The 18851-nt window shown below is 44.6% G+C and overlaps 1 protein-coding gene across 4 annotated transcripts in view; it reads right to left on the bottom strand.

Moving 5' to 3' along the window:
• evc2 (EvC ciliary complex subunit 2) overlaps nt 1-18851 on the bottom strand; it is a 172886-nt gene that overhangs the window by 29533 nt on the left and 124502 nt on the right. For all 4 annotated transcript variants that reach the window (XM_033021146.1, XM_033021155.1, XM_033021164.1 and 1 more), the window contains 2 exons: nt 5804-6031; nt 285-493 (listed from right to left, as the gene is read on the bottom strand). In XM_033021146.1, the coding sequence (XP_032877037.1) occupies nt 285-493; nt 5804-6031 (437 nt within the window). The remainder of the gene's footprint in view (nt 1-284; nt 494-5803; nt 6032-18851) is intronic.

Genomic DNA, 18851 nt, shown 5'->3' with positions numbered 1-18851 from the left:
ACATTTTTTGATAACAAATGTATACACATAGTGTATGTCTGACACATGACCTTATATGGGTTTTAATCCCCAGAATTGCTCTTCGGTCACATGTGTGTCATGGGTTATAGGGAGAAGGCAGGAGAATGGGGTTTGGAGGGAGAGATCAATCAGCCATGATTGAATGGCAGAGTACACGTGATGGGCCGAATGGCCTAATTCTGCTTCTATCACATGATCTTATGAATTGCAATATGCTCTATTTTGCCCCCAATTTCTTCTTTGCATTCTAAAAGGGCTATTACCTTTGGCACTCTGCTTCCACTGTGTCTTTACACTTGGACATAGCCTGGTGTAGACAGACGAACATCTGACTGTTGTTTGGTGTTGTATCTTTTTCATTGAGAGATCTGCTGTACATCTCTACCCAGCTGCTCCATTCAGTTTGCTCACTCCCAATAGTAAGCTCCTGCTGCATGTTATCTGAATGCAACTGGACAAGTTGCTCTAGATCCTATGGGGAAAAATATATGTAATTTATCCTATCACAATTTATATGCTTTCTATCAACACTCTAATACTCTCCAAAAGCACTCACAACCATATTCCTTTCATTCTTGTACTCAACATGTAGACCTATTTTCACAAATCAAAGAATTGCACAAAATTACAGAGGAAAAGAAGTACTCTAATCCTAAAACAAATTGTCACACTGCCATTTCTCTTCATGGCCTCTTGAACCCTTACTGAGTTGCAGTTCCAAGAATACCAGGTAGTCTGCAAGGGGCACAAGTGGGCAACCTATATGTGCAGGCTTGGATCGTGAGAACTCTGAACTTTTAGACCTGCCAAATTCATCATTGCTTAGCTTAGTTACGTCAAGCCATGCAGCAATGCTTCAGAGTTATTTCCTACTGTGGTAAATAATGTGTCCAGTAAAAACATTGAGCTCAAGAAATTGGCATGTGTTTTCCTATAGAAACAAGGAACTGCAGATTCTGATTTACCAATGAAAAACAAAAAGTAACATGGAGTAACAGCGGTTCAGGCTGCATCCCTGGAGAACAAGGATAGATGACGCTTCGCGTCAGGGCTCTTCTTCAGACTATTTTCCTTATACATTATGCAGAGGACCAACACATTTGGCCTTGTTATCGATAAGCACCCTTTAGCGTGCATTGAAGGAGCTGAATCAGTTAATTTGGTCAAGCACTTTGTGAGTTCTATCTAGTATCAGAATATTGATTATTGTTCCAATAATGATGCTGTCTATTGAGGAAACTGCTAGTGACTTTCCCCCATAGGTCTGGAAACTGCAGACCATGCTATTCCGAAACTTTACAGTCCAGAGCAAAGAGAACCTTCAGAGGAAGTAATTGAAAAGTTACTGGAAGACAAAAGTACGGCTGATCCCCGCAACTCCAACCTGGCGCCGAAGGCAGCAGAAAGGCCTTTATGCCTAAGTTAAGACATTAACATTTTGAACAGTTTTAAACTTGAGGGGTACAAGATGGTGCTTGAAACATGGTGGCTCTTGTGTACAGCCTCAGTGTGATCTACTAGTCTTACACTCTTGTACGTATGATTGTGCCTATGCATAGTAAGACTTTTACTGAACTGTATGCAAAAAACTGGCAGCAGGAGACTCAGTGGCGGCAATGTGAGCCACAGCGGCGGCAGCGGGAGCCTCAGTGGCCGTGGTGCCTCGCTGTCCATGAGCGTGAAGGGGGGGGGGGGAAGAGGAAGACAATGGGGACCCGGGCTGGGGGGACCACTGTGAGGGACGGTGGGAGAACAAAGGGGGACCCAGTGTGGGGGAGGTTGTAGTTTAGAATCCTCTGCCCAGGGGATAAGTCTGTCTTGTTTGTTTGTTTGTTTGTTTGTTTGTTCATTTGTTCCGGTGAACACGGCAGCCAGCCAACACTCGCTTGTCTTTTTCTTTTTGTTTTCACTTTTAATTTCAAGTTTTTGTGTACCTTGTGTGTTGTGACTTTAAGATCATAAGGTCATAAGTGATAGGAGTAGATTTAAGCCATTCTGCCCATCAAGTCGACTCCGCCATTCAATCATGGCTGATCTATCTCTTCCTCCTAACCCCATTCTCCTGCCTTCCCCCCATAACCTCTGACACCTGTGCTACTCAAGAGGATTATTGGATTGCTGCATGCCATGGGGTATCTGAGCTAAGCAATGATGAATTTGGCAGGCCTAAAAACTCAAAGTTTCTCGCTGTCCAAGCCTGCACATATTTACTCACTAGGGTCCCTTGGAGATTGTCTGGTATTCTTGAAACAATAACTCTGCAAGAGTTTTCCCAAGAAAAAGGAAGGAAGAAAATTGAATGCAAGGATAGTGTCAATGTATGGGCTGGTCGCTGGTTGGCGCTGACTCAGTAGGGCTTTATCTCTAAAGTCTTAAGTCTAAATCTGAAACAATGACAAAATTATGAATGAAAAAGTCGACAAAAGGCACCCATGCAAATCAATGATTGCATTATCCAAACTTCAATTTACCATGTAATAGCTGTGTGTGAGAAATCATAAATGCATAAATAGAATGTGGATTAGCAAGCGAAAGAGATGAAGAGAAGGGAAGAGTGAGTGAGAATAGTCAAATAGACTGACAGCAAAAGCAATGAGAATGAGGAAGAGAGAATGAATCTTTATTTCTCTGTATATTTCATTACATTAAAACTGATCTGTGAATACAAGCGCCATGGACGTAATTTTAACTCCCAAAGCCGACTACTTGGAGACTACCTACTATTGAAAGGTATTATTTGTTAAGAATGCTGATGGTTAAGGGAGAGACCAGAGTGAAATCTAAAAGCATTAAATAATGCAAATGAAGTAAAATTCGGGTCACTAAAGAAAGTAGGAACAAAATACATTAATAATAAGTTGAAGAAGACTAAATTTAAAAATGCAGCTTATTCATTGAAAAGAAAATATAGAGTTTTAATAATCTCCAGACAGGTTTCAATATGATGGGGTTGAAAAGCTTTGCTATTTCTAATGATTTTTTTTGTCTGAAGCTCTTCATATTTTACATGGAGCTCGGCTGCATAAACTAAATTTTACCGGAGAAGGGAATTCTGGATTTGTATTCCCTTAGGCGGCTCGGTTGCACAGTGATAGAGTTGCTGCCTTACAATGCTCACAGCACCAGAGACCCGAGTTTGATCCTGACTATGGATGCTGTCTGTACGGAGTTTGAATGTTCTCGCCGTGACTGTGTGAGTTTTCTCCGAGATCTTTGGTATCCTCCCACACACCTAAGACGTGCAGATTTGTAGGTTAATTGGCTTGGTATAAATGTAAGTTGTCCCTATTGTGTGCAAGATTGTGTTAGTGCGTGGGGATCACTGGTCGGTTTGGACCTGGTGGACTGAGGGCCTGTTTCCAAGTTGTATCTCTAAAACTAAAACGAAAGCCAGGTTGGGTGAATATTGATCAAATTATTTTTGTTTTGTACAACAGTGTCGTTCTCCACCAGAGAAAATATACACGTAGGAATTTACAGTATATCACATCTTTCACTGATTCCAACTTATTCCAACCAGCGCTTAACTTTGAAGTATGGTTATTATTTTATGTAGGAAAATTTCTCACCAATTTGTGCCGAGTATGATCTGGAAAATGCTACACGATAACCACGAGATATCTTGTTTTTATTTTAATGTTGACAGCATGGAGACAGGATTAGCAGAAACATAGCAAATCTTCTTGATAACGAAGATGATTATTATTACTTTGGAGAAACAGTATGCGGTACCCATGGTAAGATGGAAAATATGCTATCAGTAGAGTTACAATGTTGGCACGGCCAACTCAGCTTCCCTAACATCTCGCGTTGGTGAAGTCAGAATTTTTACAAGGATGAGGTGAATTATGTCTGAAATTAGATGAACTGGTTACGTAGAAAATTGATCTGCTTCGACATTTCTGTTGAAGGAACTGAATTTTATTTGACAAGATATATGTATGGCAGGACGGGTGTTGAAAGGAAACATCTGGATGAGGCATAGGGATTAATATGTATGTAATGTCATTAAAACCTCCTTCTTTCATCTCCGCAACATCGCCAAACTCAGACCCTCTCTCACACCGCCTGCTGCTGAAAGACTCATCCATGCCTTCATCTCCTCCCGACTGGACTATTGCAACTCACTTCTCCTTGGCATCAGCTCCACCTACATCAACCGACTCCAACTGGTCCAGAACGCAGCCGCCCGACTCATCACCCACACCAAATCCTGGCATCACATCACTCCAGTCCTCAAAAACCTTCACTGGCTTCCCATCTCCCACCGGATCACCTACAAAATCCTGGTCCTCACCTACAAAGCCCTCCACCATCTGGCCCCCCCCATATCTCACTGACCTCTTCTCCCCCTACCAACCCTCACGGTCCCTCAGATCCACATCAGCCAGTCTCCTCTCCATCCACAAGTCCAACCTCCGCAGTTTTGGGGACAGAGCCTTCTCCAGGGCAGCTCCCAGGCTCTGGAACTCCCTCCCCCAACTGATCCGCAATTCCGTGTCATACACATAAATATTCTGATTACTGCCTCTGAATCCTTATAAGATCTGACCTTTATTTCTGTGGAGGAGATTGTTCATCTTCAAGTCACTGCTCCATGCTGCCTAGAAACCAGGAAACAATGTCTGGCAACTATTGATGTACAGACTCAGGAAGGTCTTGAGGAAGGAGCCCAAGTTTAATACATTTTGGGATCCCAGGAAGAAAACCTTGTTCCATAAGGAGCCTCAAAGTGACTGCAAAAGGATAGTTCAGGTCCTTCTTCTGTCCTAGAGCCATTTTGTATGAGATGTGATTGGAATGACTAATACAGCTCGCATAAAGCGGTCCAAGGTTCAAACCATGCCACCGCTGAGAGATGATGTTGGGCCCCAACCATTGAAAATTCATGTGCCCATTGTCCAGCAGGACTTCACGTGATGCTATCAAGTTCTGATCAGCACACTATAGGAAGCATGTGATTGCACTGGAGAGGGTGAAGGTCTGGAATGGAGTGTTTCAGCTATAAGATGAGTCTGGATAGGCTGGATTTATTTTCTTTGGAGTAGAGGAGTGTGAGGGGGAACCTTAAAAGAGCTAATACAAAATGTGGGGGCAATGTAGGTAGTATGAAACTTTTTACAATGGCACAGCCATCAAAAACTCAAGGGTGTAAGTTTAGGATAAGAGACAAGAGTTTTGGAAAGGGTCTGAGGCAGATATTTTTCACCCAGAGGGTGGTTGGGATCTGGAATGCAATGCATGAGGGGATGGTGGAAGAATGTCCTCTCATAATATTCAATTAGTATTAAGATGAACACTTGAATCAAGGCATAGAAGGCTATGACTGGTAATAAGATCAGTATAGACAAGTACTTGATCGTCAACATGGACATGAAGGACTGAAATACCAGTGCTGTGATTTATGACTATTACTTGAGCATACAAATCAGTCTCTAAGTGATTAATACCTCTGCAATGATCAGGGTACCTTTTTGCACTCATTCGACAATTGAGGTCCAAATTTGAGGCCAGTGATTACCCCATACATTAACACTATCCTACACACTAGTAAAATTGTAAGTTGTCCCTAAAGCCAATCAATCTACAAACCTGCACGTCTTTGAAGTGTGGGGGAAACCAACTCTACCACTGCACTGCCCCATTTAGGCAACACAAAATCATAACATTTTGTCTCCATGGCAGGGATTCAAAATAATTGAGAGGAGAAGGATTGGTTAGGTTATGTACTGAATGAAGAGAAAGTTATCATGCTGTAGGCAGATTTCACTTGAACACTCACACAAATGTGCTCCTGAACAACCTGGGTGCTTGCTGGCTCACAGTGTAACCCTGCTGTGGCCATTTCTTCTAAGAGCAGGGCTTGCAGGTTGAGAGTAGCGTTGTGAATCTCCAGGGCTCTCACTTGTCTCTCAGCTCTGCTGAGCTGGATCGAAGCCATGCACACTCCGAAGTTTTCTTCCAGATCCTCTATTTGATTAGCTCTTTGGTGAATCAGCTCAGCACAAACCTGGAACAACATTTAGCAGGCATTTTGTTATGATATTCATTACACAAAGTAATTCTAAGATAGAAAAGTGAGACCTTGCCAATATGAAGTGTGGCCAATGTTTGGAGTATTCTAGGAAATTAATAATTTGGTCTGTCACCTTTCATTCCTTGACACAAGGATGACATCTATTGCTTTTGGAGATCACTGGTGAGGTACCACTGTTGATATTCAGTAATATCCTTAAATATGGGGAAGGTAGCATACAGGTGACAAACCTCCTGAACTGAACCCTGTGACCCGTATAATATGTATTAAAAAGGAACTGCAGATGCTGGTTTATACCAAAGATAGACACAAAATGCTGGAGTAACTCAGTAGCTCAGGGAGCATCTCTGGAGAAAATGGATAGGTGACATTTTGGGTCAGGTTCCTCTGTCAGACTGATTATGGGGAGGTGGGGTGGTGTGGGGGAAGAAACCTGGAAGCGAGGAGACACAGGATAAAGCCTGGCAGGCATAAGGTTGATAGGCAGATGGTGGACAAAAGCCAGAGACGGAAAGACAGAAGGTGTAAAACAAAAGGATTGAAGAGTTGCAGCAAATTGTGAAGCTAGAGGAAGGACTTTAGGTTGAAGGAGAGGAGGAGGGGGAGGGAGAAAATAGGTGCATCCAGGTGGGGCACATGAGAGGGGGGAGTGGGATGTGGGAAGAAGTGGAGGGTTTTGGAGTTACGTAAAATTGGAGAACTCAATGTTCATACTGATGTGTAACAGTGTACACAAGGTTGTAAGCTACCCATGGAATTTGAGGTCTTGTCCATCCAGTTTGCGTATGTCTGATGGAAATTCAGGCAACCGATTGCATCACAGCCCTCATCGACCTTCCCTGGTGCAGAGAAGTGACATGCCCTCAAACACCACTGCTCTACTACTGAGGTCAACAATAGTTTGTATTCTACACCATCACCTCAGACCCATTCGTCATCAGTGACCGGGAACAGTAGACCCCAAACAACACACCTCAGAGGGTCACTGGAAATCAGGGGCCTCATTTGCGCAACAAGGAGCCACCAGTCATGGACAGGTTAACATGATCACGAGCTTACAGAACTGATGGCAGAGAGCAGCAATTAGGTTTCCATGAGTCGCCAGAGGTTTTGGTCACTCGCCTGGAAAACCTCGACCGAAGCGTGAGCTGCATTTACCAACCAAAGATCCTACAGGATCTTTGCTTCCGACCACACACACACACACACACACACACACACACACAGCGAAGGTGGGGGCCAGGGACAGCGGAGGAGCGCTGTCTGTGCGATGAAGAGGAAGGTAAACGGCTGCCACAGAGCACGGTAAGTCCTTTAGAGAGCGCGGGAGGGGGGGAGGGAGTGAAGGGGAGAGAGAAGGGGAGAGAGAGGGGGAGATGGAATGGGGAGAAATGGGCGATAAGTGGTAGTCAGCAAGTTGTCGTCTCCGTGTTCGCTATTTGTCAGCTTTTCTCTAGTTGTTCGCTGATCTCCTTTTTTCTCCGTTTGTCCTCCTTTTTCTCTCGTTTTTTCTCCCTTTTTTCCTTCTTTGGGAAGGTGCAGTTTTAAGAAGTTTAATAAATTAGCGGGCATTTTACCTTCCTGGTGGTCCTTCTATGTCGTGGAACATCCAAAGTGGCCTATAAATCAAAATGGCAGGTCAGGGAAGGTAATTGCCTTCGACTGGCCTGTAATATAATAGGGCAACCCCACTCCACGTGGCTTCGACGGCAAAGCGGCAAGACCATATTTTTAGTCGAGGCCAGGTTGTTGGATTTGTTGAAATTAATCGAAGGAAACATAGAAGAAGGCTTAGACCTACAGGCGGAAACGCATCTTTCGACCATTAGGGAGAGTGACCAAAACTTCCTGGAACCTCATGGAAACAATGGGTGTGGCGCAAGGTCACCAGAGGTTTCCGTTCAGGTTTCCTAAGTGAGGGCATTAGTCAGGATCGAAACTTGATCTCTGACACAATAAGGCAGCAGCTCTAACTCTGTGCCACTACTGTACTGTGTACTGTATTAGTTCTGTGAGTAAATTTGGGCCCCATATCTGAGGAAGGATGTGCTGGCTCTGGAGAGAGTCCAGAGGAGGTTTACAAGAATTATTCTAAGAATAAGTGAGTTCGCATATGATGAGCATTTGACAGCACTGGGCCTCCAATCGCTGGAGTTTAGAAGGTTGAGAGTGGACCTCATTGAAACTTACAGAATAATGAAAGGCATAGAGTGGATGTGGAAAGGATGATGGGAGAGTCTAGGACAAGAGGTCATAGTCTCAGAATTAAAGTTCGCTCTTTCGGTAAGGAGGTGAGGTGAAACTTCATTAGTCAGAGAGTAGTTAATTTGTGGAACTTATTGCCACATAGGGCTGTGGAGGTCAAGTCAGTGGATATTTTTAAGAGAGAGACTAATTCTTGATTAGAACGGCTGTCAAGTGGAGGCCCAGTGCTGTAAAATGCTCATCTTATGCTATGGGGAGAAGGCAGGAAAATGGGATTAGGAGGCAGAGATCAGCCATGATTGTATGGCGGATTAAATTTGATGGGCCGAATGGTCTAATTCTACTCCTATAAATTGTGCGCAAAGAGCTACCTCAATATTTTTTATTTCTATTTTTCCAGATTTTCCAAACATTTTGGTAATGGGAAAGTACAATTTTCTTTTAAATGTAAAAATGATCAATTGAAAGTTGTCTCTGAGAAAGAGGAGAAGGGGTTAAAGGAAAACAAAATCCTTTCACAGATTGCTGTTGGAGGACAAGGTGCTTTGCCCCAGCATTTAGATGACAGATTATCACAGCTTTTAAGTACAAAGTGGAAACATATTTGAGTGGAAGAAAGATAGATGGCTCTGGGGAAGAAAACAAATCAGTGTGAGTATTTTTTATTGTTCTAGCACACAGCCAGCATGGAAATACTGTACTGAGTGGGCTCACTCTTTCACAGTGGTGGCAAGTTAGTCTGGGAAAGATCTGGATATTCATAAAGGGTTTAATTTTGGTGTTGTACACTGTTACACATCAATGCAGATGTTCCATTTGCAATAATAAATCAAGTAGAACATTCCAAACTGCGAAGGAGAAGCAAGATTTCTGTGCCAGGAGACTGAATGGAGAAACGTTTGTTTTCTTTCCCCCTATGCCTTGAAATCAGTTCAAAAGTAATGAGATGTGGAAATTCTGCTGGATAGCAAAAAGATCAATTTGTTCAAGTTTCATGTTGCTTCCTTTGTGGGAAGCAGTCAGTCTGAAACTGGAGTGCTGTGCTAGTGATTTAGAGGAGGCTTTGAAGAGGAAATGAGGTCAAGGAATTTTGTATCTTTCATGATAATTCAATTGCCAGTGAGGGATGTTGGATCATTGAATTTTCAACAGATGAGCTGGAATAGCCTCCCTCAGTTCCCAATTGCTTCTAAATGTTTCTGAACATCTTTGCATGAATATTAATTTCTAAAACTAAAGAGCAATTTTACAAGGCTGCCAACATTGGGTGAGAGTTGGGAGTGAGAAATTGCGAGAGACCAAGCCCGAGGGAGCGGAGCGACCAGGTGGGGGGGGGGTGTTCCCACTCCCATTGGTACAGAGCTTTTGCATTTTTCAGCTTGAAATTGTGCAATATGATGCATACTGTAGCGAGTCTTTTAAATTACACTTGAATGCAATATATATGCTTTAAATTGCATTAGCTATGAATAAGGTTAGACTAAATTACATTCCACAGTAGAGCTCAGGCTCTGATCAACATGTGCAGCACGTGAATGATCTTAGTATATATTAGTATATTCACGTATGGAAATCAGGTTATAATCAAACATTTGACCCATGTTGACCAACCTGGGTCTCACTGCACACCTGGTACCACTCCTGACCCCGACTCCAGTTGCATACCTTCTCTCATTCCTGACCCCGAGTCCAGCCTTACACATGCCCCCCTATTCTACCCTGATCATAGCTGCTTACCTGCTTAGGTACCCAGTGCTGAACACTCCCCTGGTCCCAGTTTTGACTGCACACCTAGTACTATTCCAGACTTTGACTCTGGAAGCACACTTGGCCTTGCTCCTAGCCCCTCTGCACTGACAATATATCTGGCCCACACATAAGGCCCCATATCTGACCCCCTTGACTTAACCTATTACGTTCAAGTCCACAGACACTTATCTAATGCGGTAATCTTTTATGGGGCACTTCACAGACCAAATTATGTATAACAAAATTTGCTACACCCATTGGCTTCCTTGTTATCTAACATGCTAGTTACTTTGTCAAAGAAGTCATCAGTTGGTTGAACACAATTTCTCATCCATAAAATAATATTCACTCAGCTGTATAAGTATTCTGTTACCATTTCTTTCATTTTCCTAACATACTGTTCTGAAGTCATTTTCACCAGCAATATTTTCAGTATTTTGAAATACTGAAAATATCATAATATTTTCTGTGGTATTCATAACACAACAATGATAAAAAAAGATCTTTGTTTTGATTGCACCTACCAACATGCATACATTTATATATTACAGTTAATATGTACCGAGGGCAAATTTTTGTTCCAATGCTACCCATTCACAATTATTTTTACATTGAAGTGATTGAAATCCAAGTGAAGTTTAAATGGCATCATAAAAGTAAAATCTCCGGAATGGATGATATTCATTACGTGGTTGGTTGGGTTCAGTATCAGTACAATTACTATATTAAACTTTGAATCTTCAGATGTCCTGGTTCAAGCTAAAACTAAAGACAGATAATAATCTCCTCACACATTCCCCTGCAAGTATCTCTGTCACTCCTTTAAAATATTCCCCTTCTTTGAACAAGCTCTTAAATATCGCATCTGAATCAGTTTCCATCTGATTACACTCCTTGATGATGTTCACCTACCTGTTCAATTAATAAAACAACGAGATTGGGGACATTTCTAACCTCTCAAAGGAACTGGGGGGGGAGGGGGTTAGAAATAGTCAGTGAGGTAAACAAATATAATGGTTGAGTGGCAAATGACAATAGTCCTACCTTCCCAATATTTAACTGAAGGAAATAATGGGTTATCGGGGCTGTATGTTGTGACAGACAGCCTGACACCTTCCATGTCATTTTAATATTACACTTATCCCATCCCCCTGGATATTCCGGATTAAAAAATTAAGGTTTTGTCAACTAATTACAAATCAGGCTAATTACAAATCAATAACATTAGCCAACTCCGAAACATGAAGCATTGAGCATTGGGATCCAGACATCACGGACAACTGGCCTCAGTTCCCCGCTGACATCTGTCAGTGTTCTCCGTCTGAACCAGGGGCCGCGGAGTGTTTTTGAAAGTAGGGGGGCTGCGCTACTGATCACTGGCCTTATGGGTACCCAGTGAGGGAGTGGAGCAACCGAGTGGGGAGAGGGTGTGGAAGTAGGGTGTCCCCCCTCCCAGGGTAGGGACTTTTTGAAATTTGATGTATTAAAATCATGTTTTAGTGCATTGTAGAAGTATGATTTCAATGTTTTTTATATGAAGTATTTTTAAGAGGTAACTTATTAAGGAGTAACTTTTTCCACACAAAGGATGGTGGGTGTATGGAACAAGCTCCCAGATGAGGTATTTGAGGCAGGGACCATCCCAACATTTAAGAAACAGCTAGACTGATACTTGGATAGGACAGGTTTGGAGGTATGGACCAAAAGCAGGTAGCGTAGCTGGGACATGTTGGCGGGTGTGGGCAAGTTGCGCCGAAGGGCCTGTTTTCACACTCTATGACTACATTATACCTCCACCATGCATGAATGCTTCAAAATCTAGTGGTCGAGTTTTATTGCCATATACTCAAGCATAGAAACATAGAAAATAAGTGCAGGAATAGGCCATTCGGCCCTTCGAGCCAGCACTGCCTTCAATATAATCATGGCTGTTCATCTAAAATCAGTACCTCTTTCCTGGTTTTTTCCCCATATCCCTTGATTTTGTAAGCCCCAAGAACTAAATGTAACTCTCATGAAAACATCCAGTGAATTGGCCTGCACTGCCTTCTGTGGGCAGAGAATTCCACAGATTCACAACTCTCTGCTTGAAGAAAGTTTGTCCTCATCTCAGTCCTAACTGGCCTCCCTTTATTCTTAAACTGTGACACCTGGTTCTGAACTTCCCCAACATCAGGAACATTTTTCCTGCAGTTACAGTAAGTGAAAATCTAGCAGGCAAGCAGGATGCTTTCTCCAATCATTCCCATTTGAAGTCCACTATCTTCCACCGTTTCTATCCAGTGCTTGGTACTTACTTCCAGCAGCCACTGGTTGTCCTCCAGGATGCACCGAGCCACAGCCTGATCCATGCCGGTCACCTGGGCGAATTTGCCACAGAGACTCTCAAGGCAGCGGCGCAACGCTTCCAATGCCTCCGACGGCCCGGGACTCTTGCACTGAGGCTGCTCCATGGCCGGAGCTGCAGTGAGCGACTCGCCAGCCCGGCAAACACTCGCCAGCCCCGCTCCCCTTCCACTTCTGTCCCCGCTGCTGCTTCTGCTTCCAACACCCTTGGCCCATGCAGTTGATATGAGTTTTGACATTTTCGTTGATCCAGGACATCCGGTGGCGCTGTTACTGGCTGCCTCCGCTTTCAGTCTGGTATCTTTTTTATTTTTTGTTATGTTTAAAGTATGTATTTTTTTTTTTTTCTAATGTTTTATGTGGGGGGAAGAGGGTATGGTAAGGGGGAAACCGTCCTGCAGTCGCTTCCTGGAGAGGATGCGACTATTATTCGAGTCGCATCGCGGAGCTGTGGTTCGCGGAGCTCCCAACACTGGCGGTGCTGACCAACATCGCGAAGTCCTGCGATCCTTCGGGAGCCGCGGACTCTGGTGGGAGGTGGCCGATTTAGAGGTCCAGGCCGCTGAGGGTGTTCTCCCGTTTGATGTCGTGGTTCCATCATTCTCGGCGGGAGGACCTGAGCATCGGGCCACCCGTAGCGGCGACTACAGGGTGTTCCGGAGGCCCCGACCACGGGTGAACATCTGGGAAGATCAGCGAGCAGGTTGACTGGACTTTGGTTCCTTCCCTCACAGTGGGGAACTTTGGTTCCGCTGTGGGGATGTTTGTGTCGTGGGCTTCTGTGTTTTGTGCTTTTTTTTTATCTGTATGACTTTAAAGAAAATAGCATTTCGTTGTCCTAGACAATGACAATAAATTGAATCCAATCCAATCCAAATCACAGAATTTCTCACGACAGAGTGTGAGAACTTTGTGATCAGCGTGAGAATTTGACGAAATGCGTGATTCTCACGCTCAATGCATGAGAGTTGGCAGCCCTGCCTCTCTATCCCCCTCTCTCCCCCTCTCTCCTATCTGTCCTCCTCTCTCTCTCCCCCTCTCTTTCCCCCACTCTTTCTCTCCCCTCTCTCTCTCCCTCCCACTTCACTCTCCCCCTCTATCTCTCCCCCCTCTCTCCACCCTCTTCCGCTCTCTCCTCTCAACCCCCTCTCTCTCCCCACCCCCCCTCTCTCCCTCCCTCTCCTCGCACCCCTCTCTCCCCCTCCCCCCTCTCTCTCTCCCCTCTCCACCTCCCCTTCTCTCACCCCCTCTCTCCCGCCCCTCTCTCCTCTCTCTCTTTCCCCCCTCCCCTCTCCACCTCTCTCTCCCCTCTTTTCCATAACTCTCTCTCCCCCTCTCTTTCAGCTATCTCTCCCCATCCCTCCCCCTCTCCCCCTTTCCTCTCCCTCTCTCCTCTCTTCCCCTCTCCCTCTCTCTCGCTCTCTCTCTCACCTCTATCTCTCTCACCTCTGTCTCCTCTCCTCTCTCTCCTCCTCCTCTCCCCCCATCTCTCCTTCCCACCTCACTCTCCCCCTTGCTCTCTCTACCCTCTCTCCCCTCTCTTTCTCTTGGCCCCCCTCTCTCCATATTCCCCCTCTCTTTTACCACCCCTCTCTCTTCCCCCTCCCTCTTCCCTTCTCCCCTCTCTTCCCTCTCCTCTCTTCCCCCTCTCTCCCTCCCCCTCCCCCTCTCTCTCTCTTCCCCCTCTCCCACCTCACTCTCCCCCCCTCCCCCCTCTCTCACCTACCTCTATCTCCCCCATCTCTCTCTCCCCTCTCTCTCCCTCTTTTCCCCCTCTCTCCCCCTCTATCTCCCCCCCCTCTCTCTCTCTCCTCTCTCTCCCTCCTATCCCTCTCCCTCCTCTCTCTCCCCATTCTCTCCCCTGTCTCCTTCTCCTCTCTCGCTCCCCCTCCCTTTGAGAGTCTCTGTGTCGAATCGGCACAGAGACTCTCACGGCAGCGGCGCAACGCTTTACGACGCCTCCGACGGACCGGGACTCTTGCAATGAGGCTGCTCCATGGCCGGAGCTGCAGCGAGCGACTCGCCAGCCCCGCAAACACTCGCCAGCCCGGCAAACACTCGCCAGCCCCGGCTCCCCGCATCTGTCCCCACCGCAGCTTCAGCCCCGGCTCTCCAACACCCGCAGCCCATGCAGTTTATATGAGATTTGACATTTTCGTTGATCACAGAATCTGTGATCAGCGTGGGAGTGTGAGAATTTTTACAAATTAGTGATTCTCACGCTCAAAGCGTGAGAGTTGGCAGCCCTGAATTTTAGGTGTCAGTCTTGCCTTTTAGTAGGATTCATATCACTCAGTAAGTTACAGAGCATGTTGACAGAGATGAAATTCAGTGCAGTATTGAAGGGGTTTCTGCTGTTGAAGGTGCCTCTCTGACCAACTTTTTTGTCTCAGCCAACACCATAAAAACTGTGGAGAAAGAATTGAATTGTGCAAGCATATGACACATTAACATGTGGCCACCTAAATCTGCTCTGAAATGTGATTCAGTTGAGGTAAATAAGGTGCTGAATTCTCTGGCTGTATCTGAAGTACTTTTTTGTGGAGTTAAACAATTGTATACAGTTTAAGCCTCAAATTCTAATCTGACCCGCAGATACCCAAAACCATTGCTATAAAGGAGGGGTTTAAGAAACAAATAAATGAGACTGTGAAATTTCACAATTGGAGCAAACTTTTTGGCATTTAAAAGGGCCACCTATCATCTTATCCAGGCTGCAATTCTTTTGTTCCCTTTCCAATATGAACTACACTTGCAGCTCAAAACATGTCGTGCCCCCCCCCCCCTCTCCCACTCCCCGTTCCCTCACCCCCACTAGACAGAAAGCAAACACAGATAACACTGATTAAATGACCATTTTGTCATGGATCTCTATTCATTTTCGACGATTAATTCTGCATTTCCAGTTGCCGATCACTAATTCTCCGCCATTGTCCCAGCCTCACCTCTCTGGCTCTGTCCTCTTTCATTGGGCTTCATTGGAACAGTACATGTTTAAATAATAGCATTTCATGTTCTGAATTCAGAATACACCCCTTAAGGTCTAATAATGAATCTAATAATTTCATGTAACCTGGCTGAAGAAGGCTCGACCTGAAAAGTCACTTATTCTTCTCCCAAGATGCTATCTGACCCACTGATTTACTCCAGCTTTTTGTGTCTAATCAGCCTTTCTAGTTTCAATAGAAATGTGCGTTTCTGATGAAAGGTCGTTAATCTAAAGAATAACTTCATTTCTTTCACACATACACCACTTTGCTTGCTAAACATTGCCAACATTCTCCATTTCTATTTCAGATTGCTAACCTGTTTCTTCAGTGAGTATCTTAAAGTTTTCCCTCTTTAGTTTCCCTGTTTTCAATTGTCTCCTTTTATTTACATCTCCTTAGTCGTCATTATCAAGTCATCTGCCCTGTGCTGCCCTCTCAATTCTATTTGAGAATTATTTCTCTGATGCCACATTACAAATTATCGCAAGATTTATCAACTCAGTGTGCGGAACAATTAACTACAGAAAAACGCCATGTAAATAGTGCCATTCGTGTATCAAGACCTCCGGGCACATATCAATGCAAACAGTATTTTATATCAGCAGGCCAGGCACAGATAAACAATCACCTGGTTAAATAAACAGATTTTAAGAAGATTTTAAGAATCTAAACTAAATCTTTTTAGAGGAGAGAAATAAATGGGTACCAAGATATGGATGAGAATAGCAGACTTTTGGTCGGAGGTAACTACAAAAATGGCCATTCATGAGTGAACGATTAATGTTGGACAACCACAAGAAGAATTCAGCACTGCGGAGATCTCCAAGATTAGTAGGGTTGTACAAAGCTGTAAAGAAAGGATTTTGACACAGCTTGTACTGTGGCAATTCACCTGGAGAAGACAAAGAGCTACGTCCTGTCTGGTTCCACAAGGGGTGGGCCCATCAGATCTCTTGGCTCACATGAGAGATTGACTGATTGAAAGATACAGCATGGAAACAGGCCATTTGTCCCACCAAATTCACGCCTACCATCAATCATTTGTTCACACTAGATCTATGTTATCACACCTATTCACTCCCTATACACTAGAGGCAATATACAGAGGCAAATTAACCTACAAACCCCCACGCCTATGGGATGTATGAGGGAACAGAAAGAAACCGAACCATGTGGTTACAGGGACAAGGTGCAAACTCCAGACAGACAACACCTGAGATCAGGATCGAACCTGGGTCTCTGGTGCAGTGAGGCCACAGCTCTAACAGCTGCATTACTATGCCACCAGGACTTCTAACTCTCCCATTGCACCTCTCCCAAGTAGCCTCCCCTCCAAGGCATCAATATGGATTGCTAATGCCTGTGAGCTGAATTAATTCTAGAACCTTGGGAACTATCCAGTCTTCATGGTCTTTCCTGGCTGTAAACTACTCCAACGGTGTTTCAGATTTGCTTTTGACTAATTGTGTAATGCCCTGAGAAGGACTTGAGAAGGACTTCCTTCAGTGCTAAATGTAACTGATATTTGAGCAGATCAAAAAATCAAACCTAGTTTCTAGATACTAATTGTGTGAAAGATGGGCCCTGAGCTGAGATGCACCATATTTTAGGATGTTGGATATAGAGAGCCCGGAGGAAGAGCGGAGCAGAAGGGTGCAAGGACAGAGGGATCAAGCACAGATGGGTTCCGAGAAGGGACGATGAGGACATATTTGATTAGGATGGGATAAGATGTCTTAGTAACGTCAGCAAAAATGGAGCCCAGGAAGCCTGTTGATTTGGCAACAACACTGAGGAAATGGAGATAATCTCGTAGTGAAGATGAGTGGAGAGGGACTAAATGGAAAGATGTGAAGATGTGGAATATGGGCCAGTAGTCTCGGTGGTTTAATGCCAATAAGTGAAGCAGACAATGTCTGAAAAGGCAGTCATGATCTTTCTGACAGATGCAGCGAGAAAGCGCTTTTCACACCTGTTCAACAGAACCCAACAAAATCTTAGACACGAGACATATTGCAACACTCACTCTGCTTTTAGCATAGCACTAAAAGGAAATCACCAGGAGAAACAAGAACAATATGGGTGATTTGAAGCAAAGGCCTCAAGGAGTTTAAAGACACCAATTTGTACCACAGTGGACTCCCAAATGAGTAAATTGCACAGGTAATGGCAAGCTTCGATATGTTCATACTGTTTACTGAAAGGTCTGTGAGCTGAGGAATTACAGGGTAGAAATGTGCTAAAATCTCAGTAAAGTTCACTCTTCCCAAATTTCAGCAATGTTATATCCTCATTACCATTAACTGCATTCTGTGCACAGAATAGGAGAGATTTTCTTCTATTGATTGCACTGCAGGCAAACTGCCAGCTTTGTGCTACCTGTTCATTTCAATGCATTTGACATCCAGTGTGTGCTGACCACACGGTAGGTTGGGATGGTTACATCAGCATGGAGCAAAGATAAAGAGCGATGAGCTGCAGTTAAAGCTTGCCCGCACCTCTTAAAGGGGAGCTGTACTGTGGCTGGAACGGAGCATTCAGGAAGTGAATCTAATCTTATGCCCCTGTCCCACTTAGGAAACCTGAACGGAAACCTCGGGAAACTTTGCGCCCCACCCAAGGTTTCCGTGCAGTTCCCAGAGGTTCCCGGAGGTTTTTGTCAGTCTCCCTACCTGCTTCCACTACCTGTAACGTCCGGCAACCACCTGCAACCTCCGGGAACCGCACGGAAACCTTGGGTGGGGCGCAAAGTCTCCAGAGGTTTCCGTTCAGGATTCCTAAGTGGGACAGGGGCATTAGGAACAGTTTTGAATGGCGAGGTTCACGCCAGTGGTTCCTGATGCCTTGGTGGAAAAGCTGCAAAATCTGCAACTTAGTTAGTGAGTGTCCACAGGAAGCCAGGAGATTTTCCAGGCAACTGAGTTTTAAATAAATGGGACCAGTAGTTGTCCAGTTTTCGGAGTCAGGCCTTGAGGATCAATGTACTCAGATTTAGATTTTTAGATTTTGGAGGAATAGCATGGAACCATGTCCTTCGGCCCACCGGGTCAGCGTCGACCAGCGATCACCTGTACACTAGCACAATCCTACACAAGAGGGACAACATACAATTTTTTTACCAAAACTATTTAACCTGTATGTCTGGAATGTGGGAGGAAATTGGAGCACCCGGAGAAAACTCAGGCAGACACTGGGGGAATGTATTGGTTTAGAGGGATATGGGTCAAATGCTGACAAGGGGAACTAGTGAAGATTGGGCAGGTCCTTCGGTGTGGGCAGGTTGGACCGAAGGGCCTGTTTCCATGCTGTATGACTGCCGATTGTTCAATCCTGATAACCTCATTGCCTAAACATCTCTCTCTCTCTCTCTCTCTCTTTTTTTTCTCTTTTCTCTTTTCCTCAACTCTCCTGCAGCTGTCCGTCTTTTCATCTCTTTTTTTTATTTTTAGTTAGTTAAAGTGTTTTTGTTATGGAGTTCTAGTCTTTTTTATGTGCGGGTGGGG

This window comes from Amblyraja radiata, chromosome 1 (genome assembly GCF_010909765.2).
Source record: "Amblyraja radiata isolate CabotCenter1 chromosome 1, sAmbRad1.1.pri, whole genome shotgun sequence".
Lineage (NCBI taxonomy): Eukaryota > Metazoa > Chordata > Chondrichthyes > Rajiformes > Rajidae > Amblyraja > Amblyraja radiata.
The sequence above is the reverse complement of the archived record's forward strand: the minus strand, read 5'-3'. Positions and strand labels throughout refer to the sequence as shown.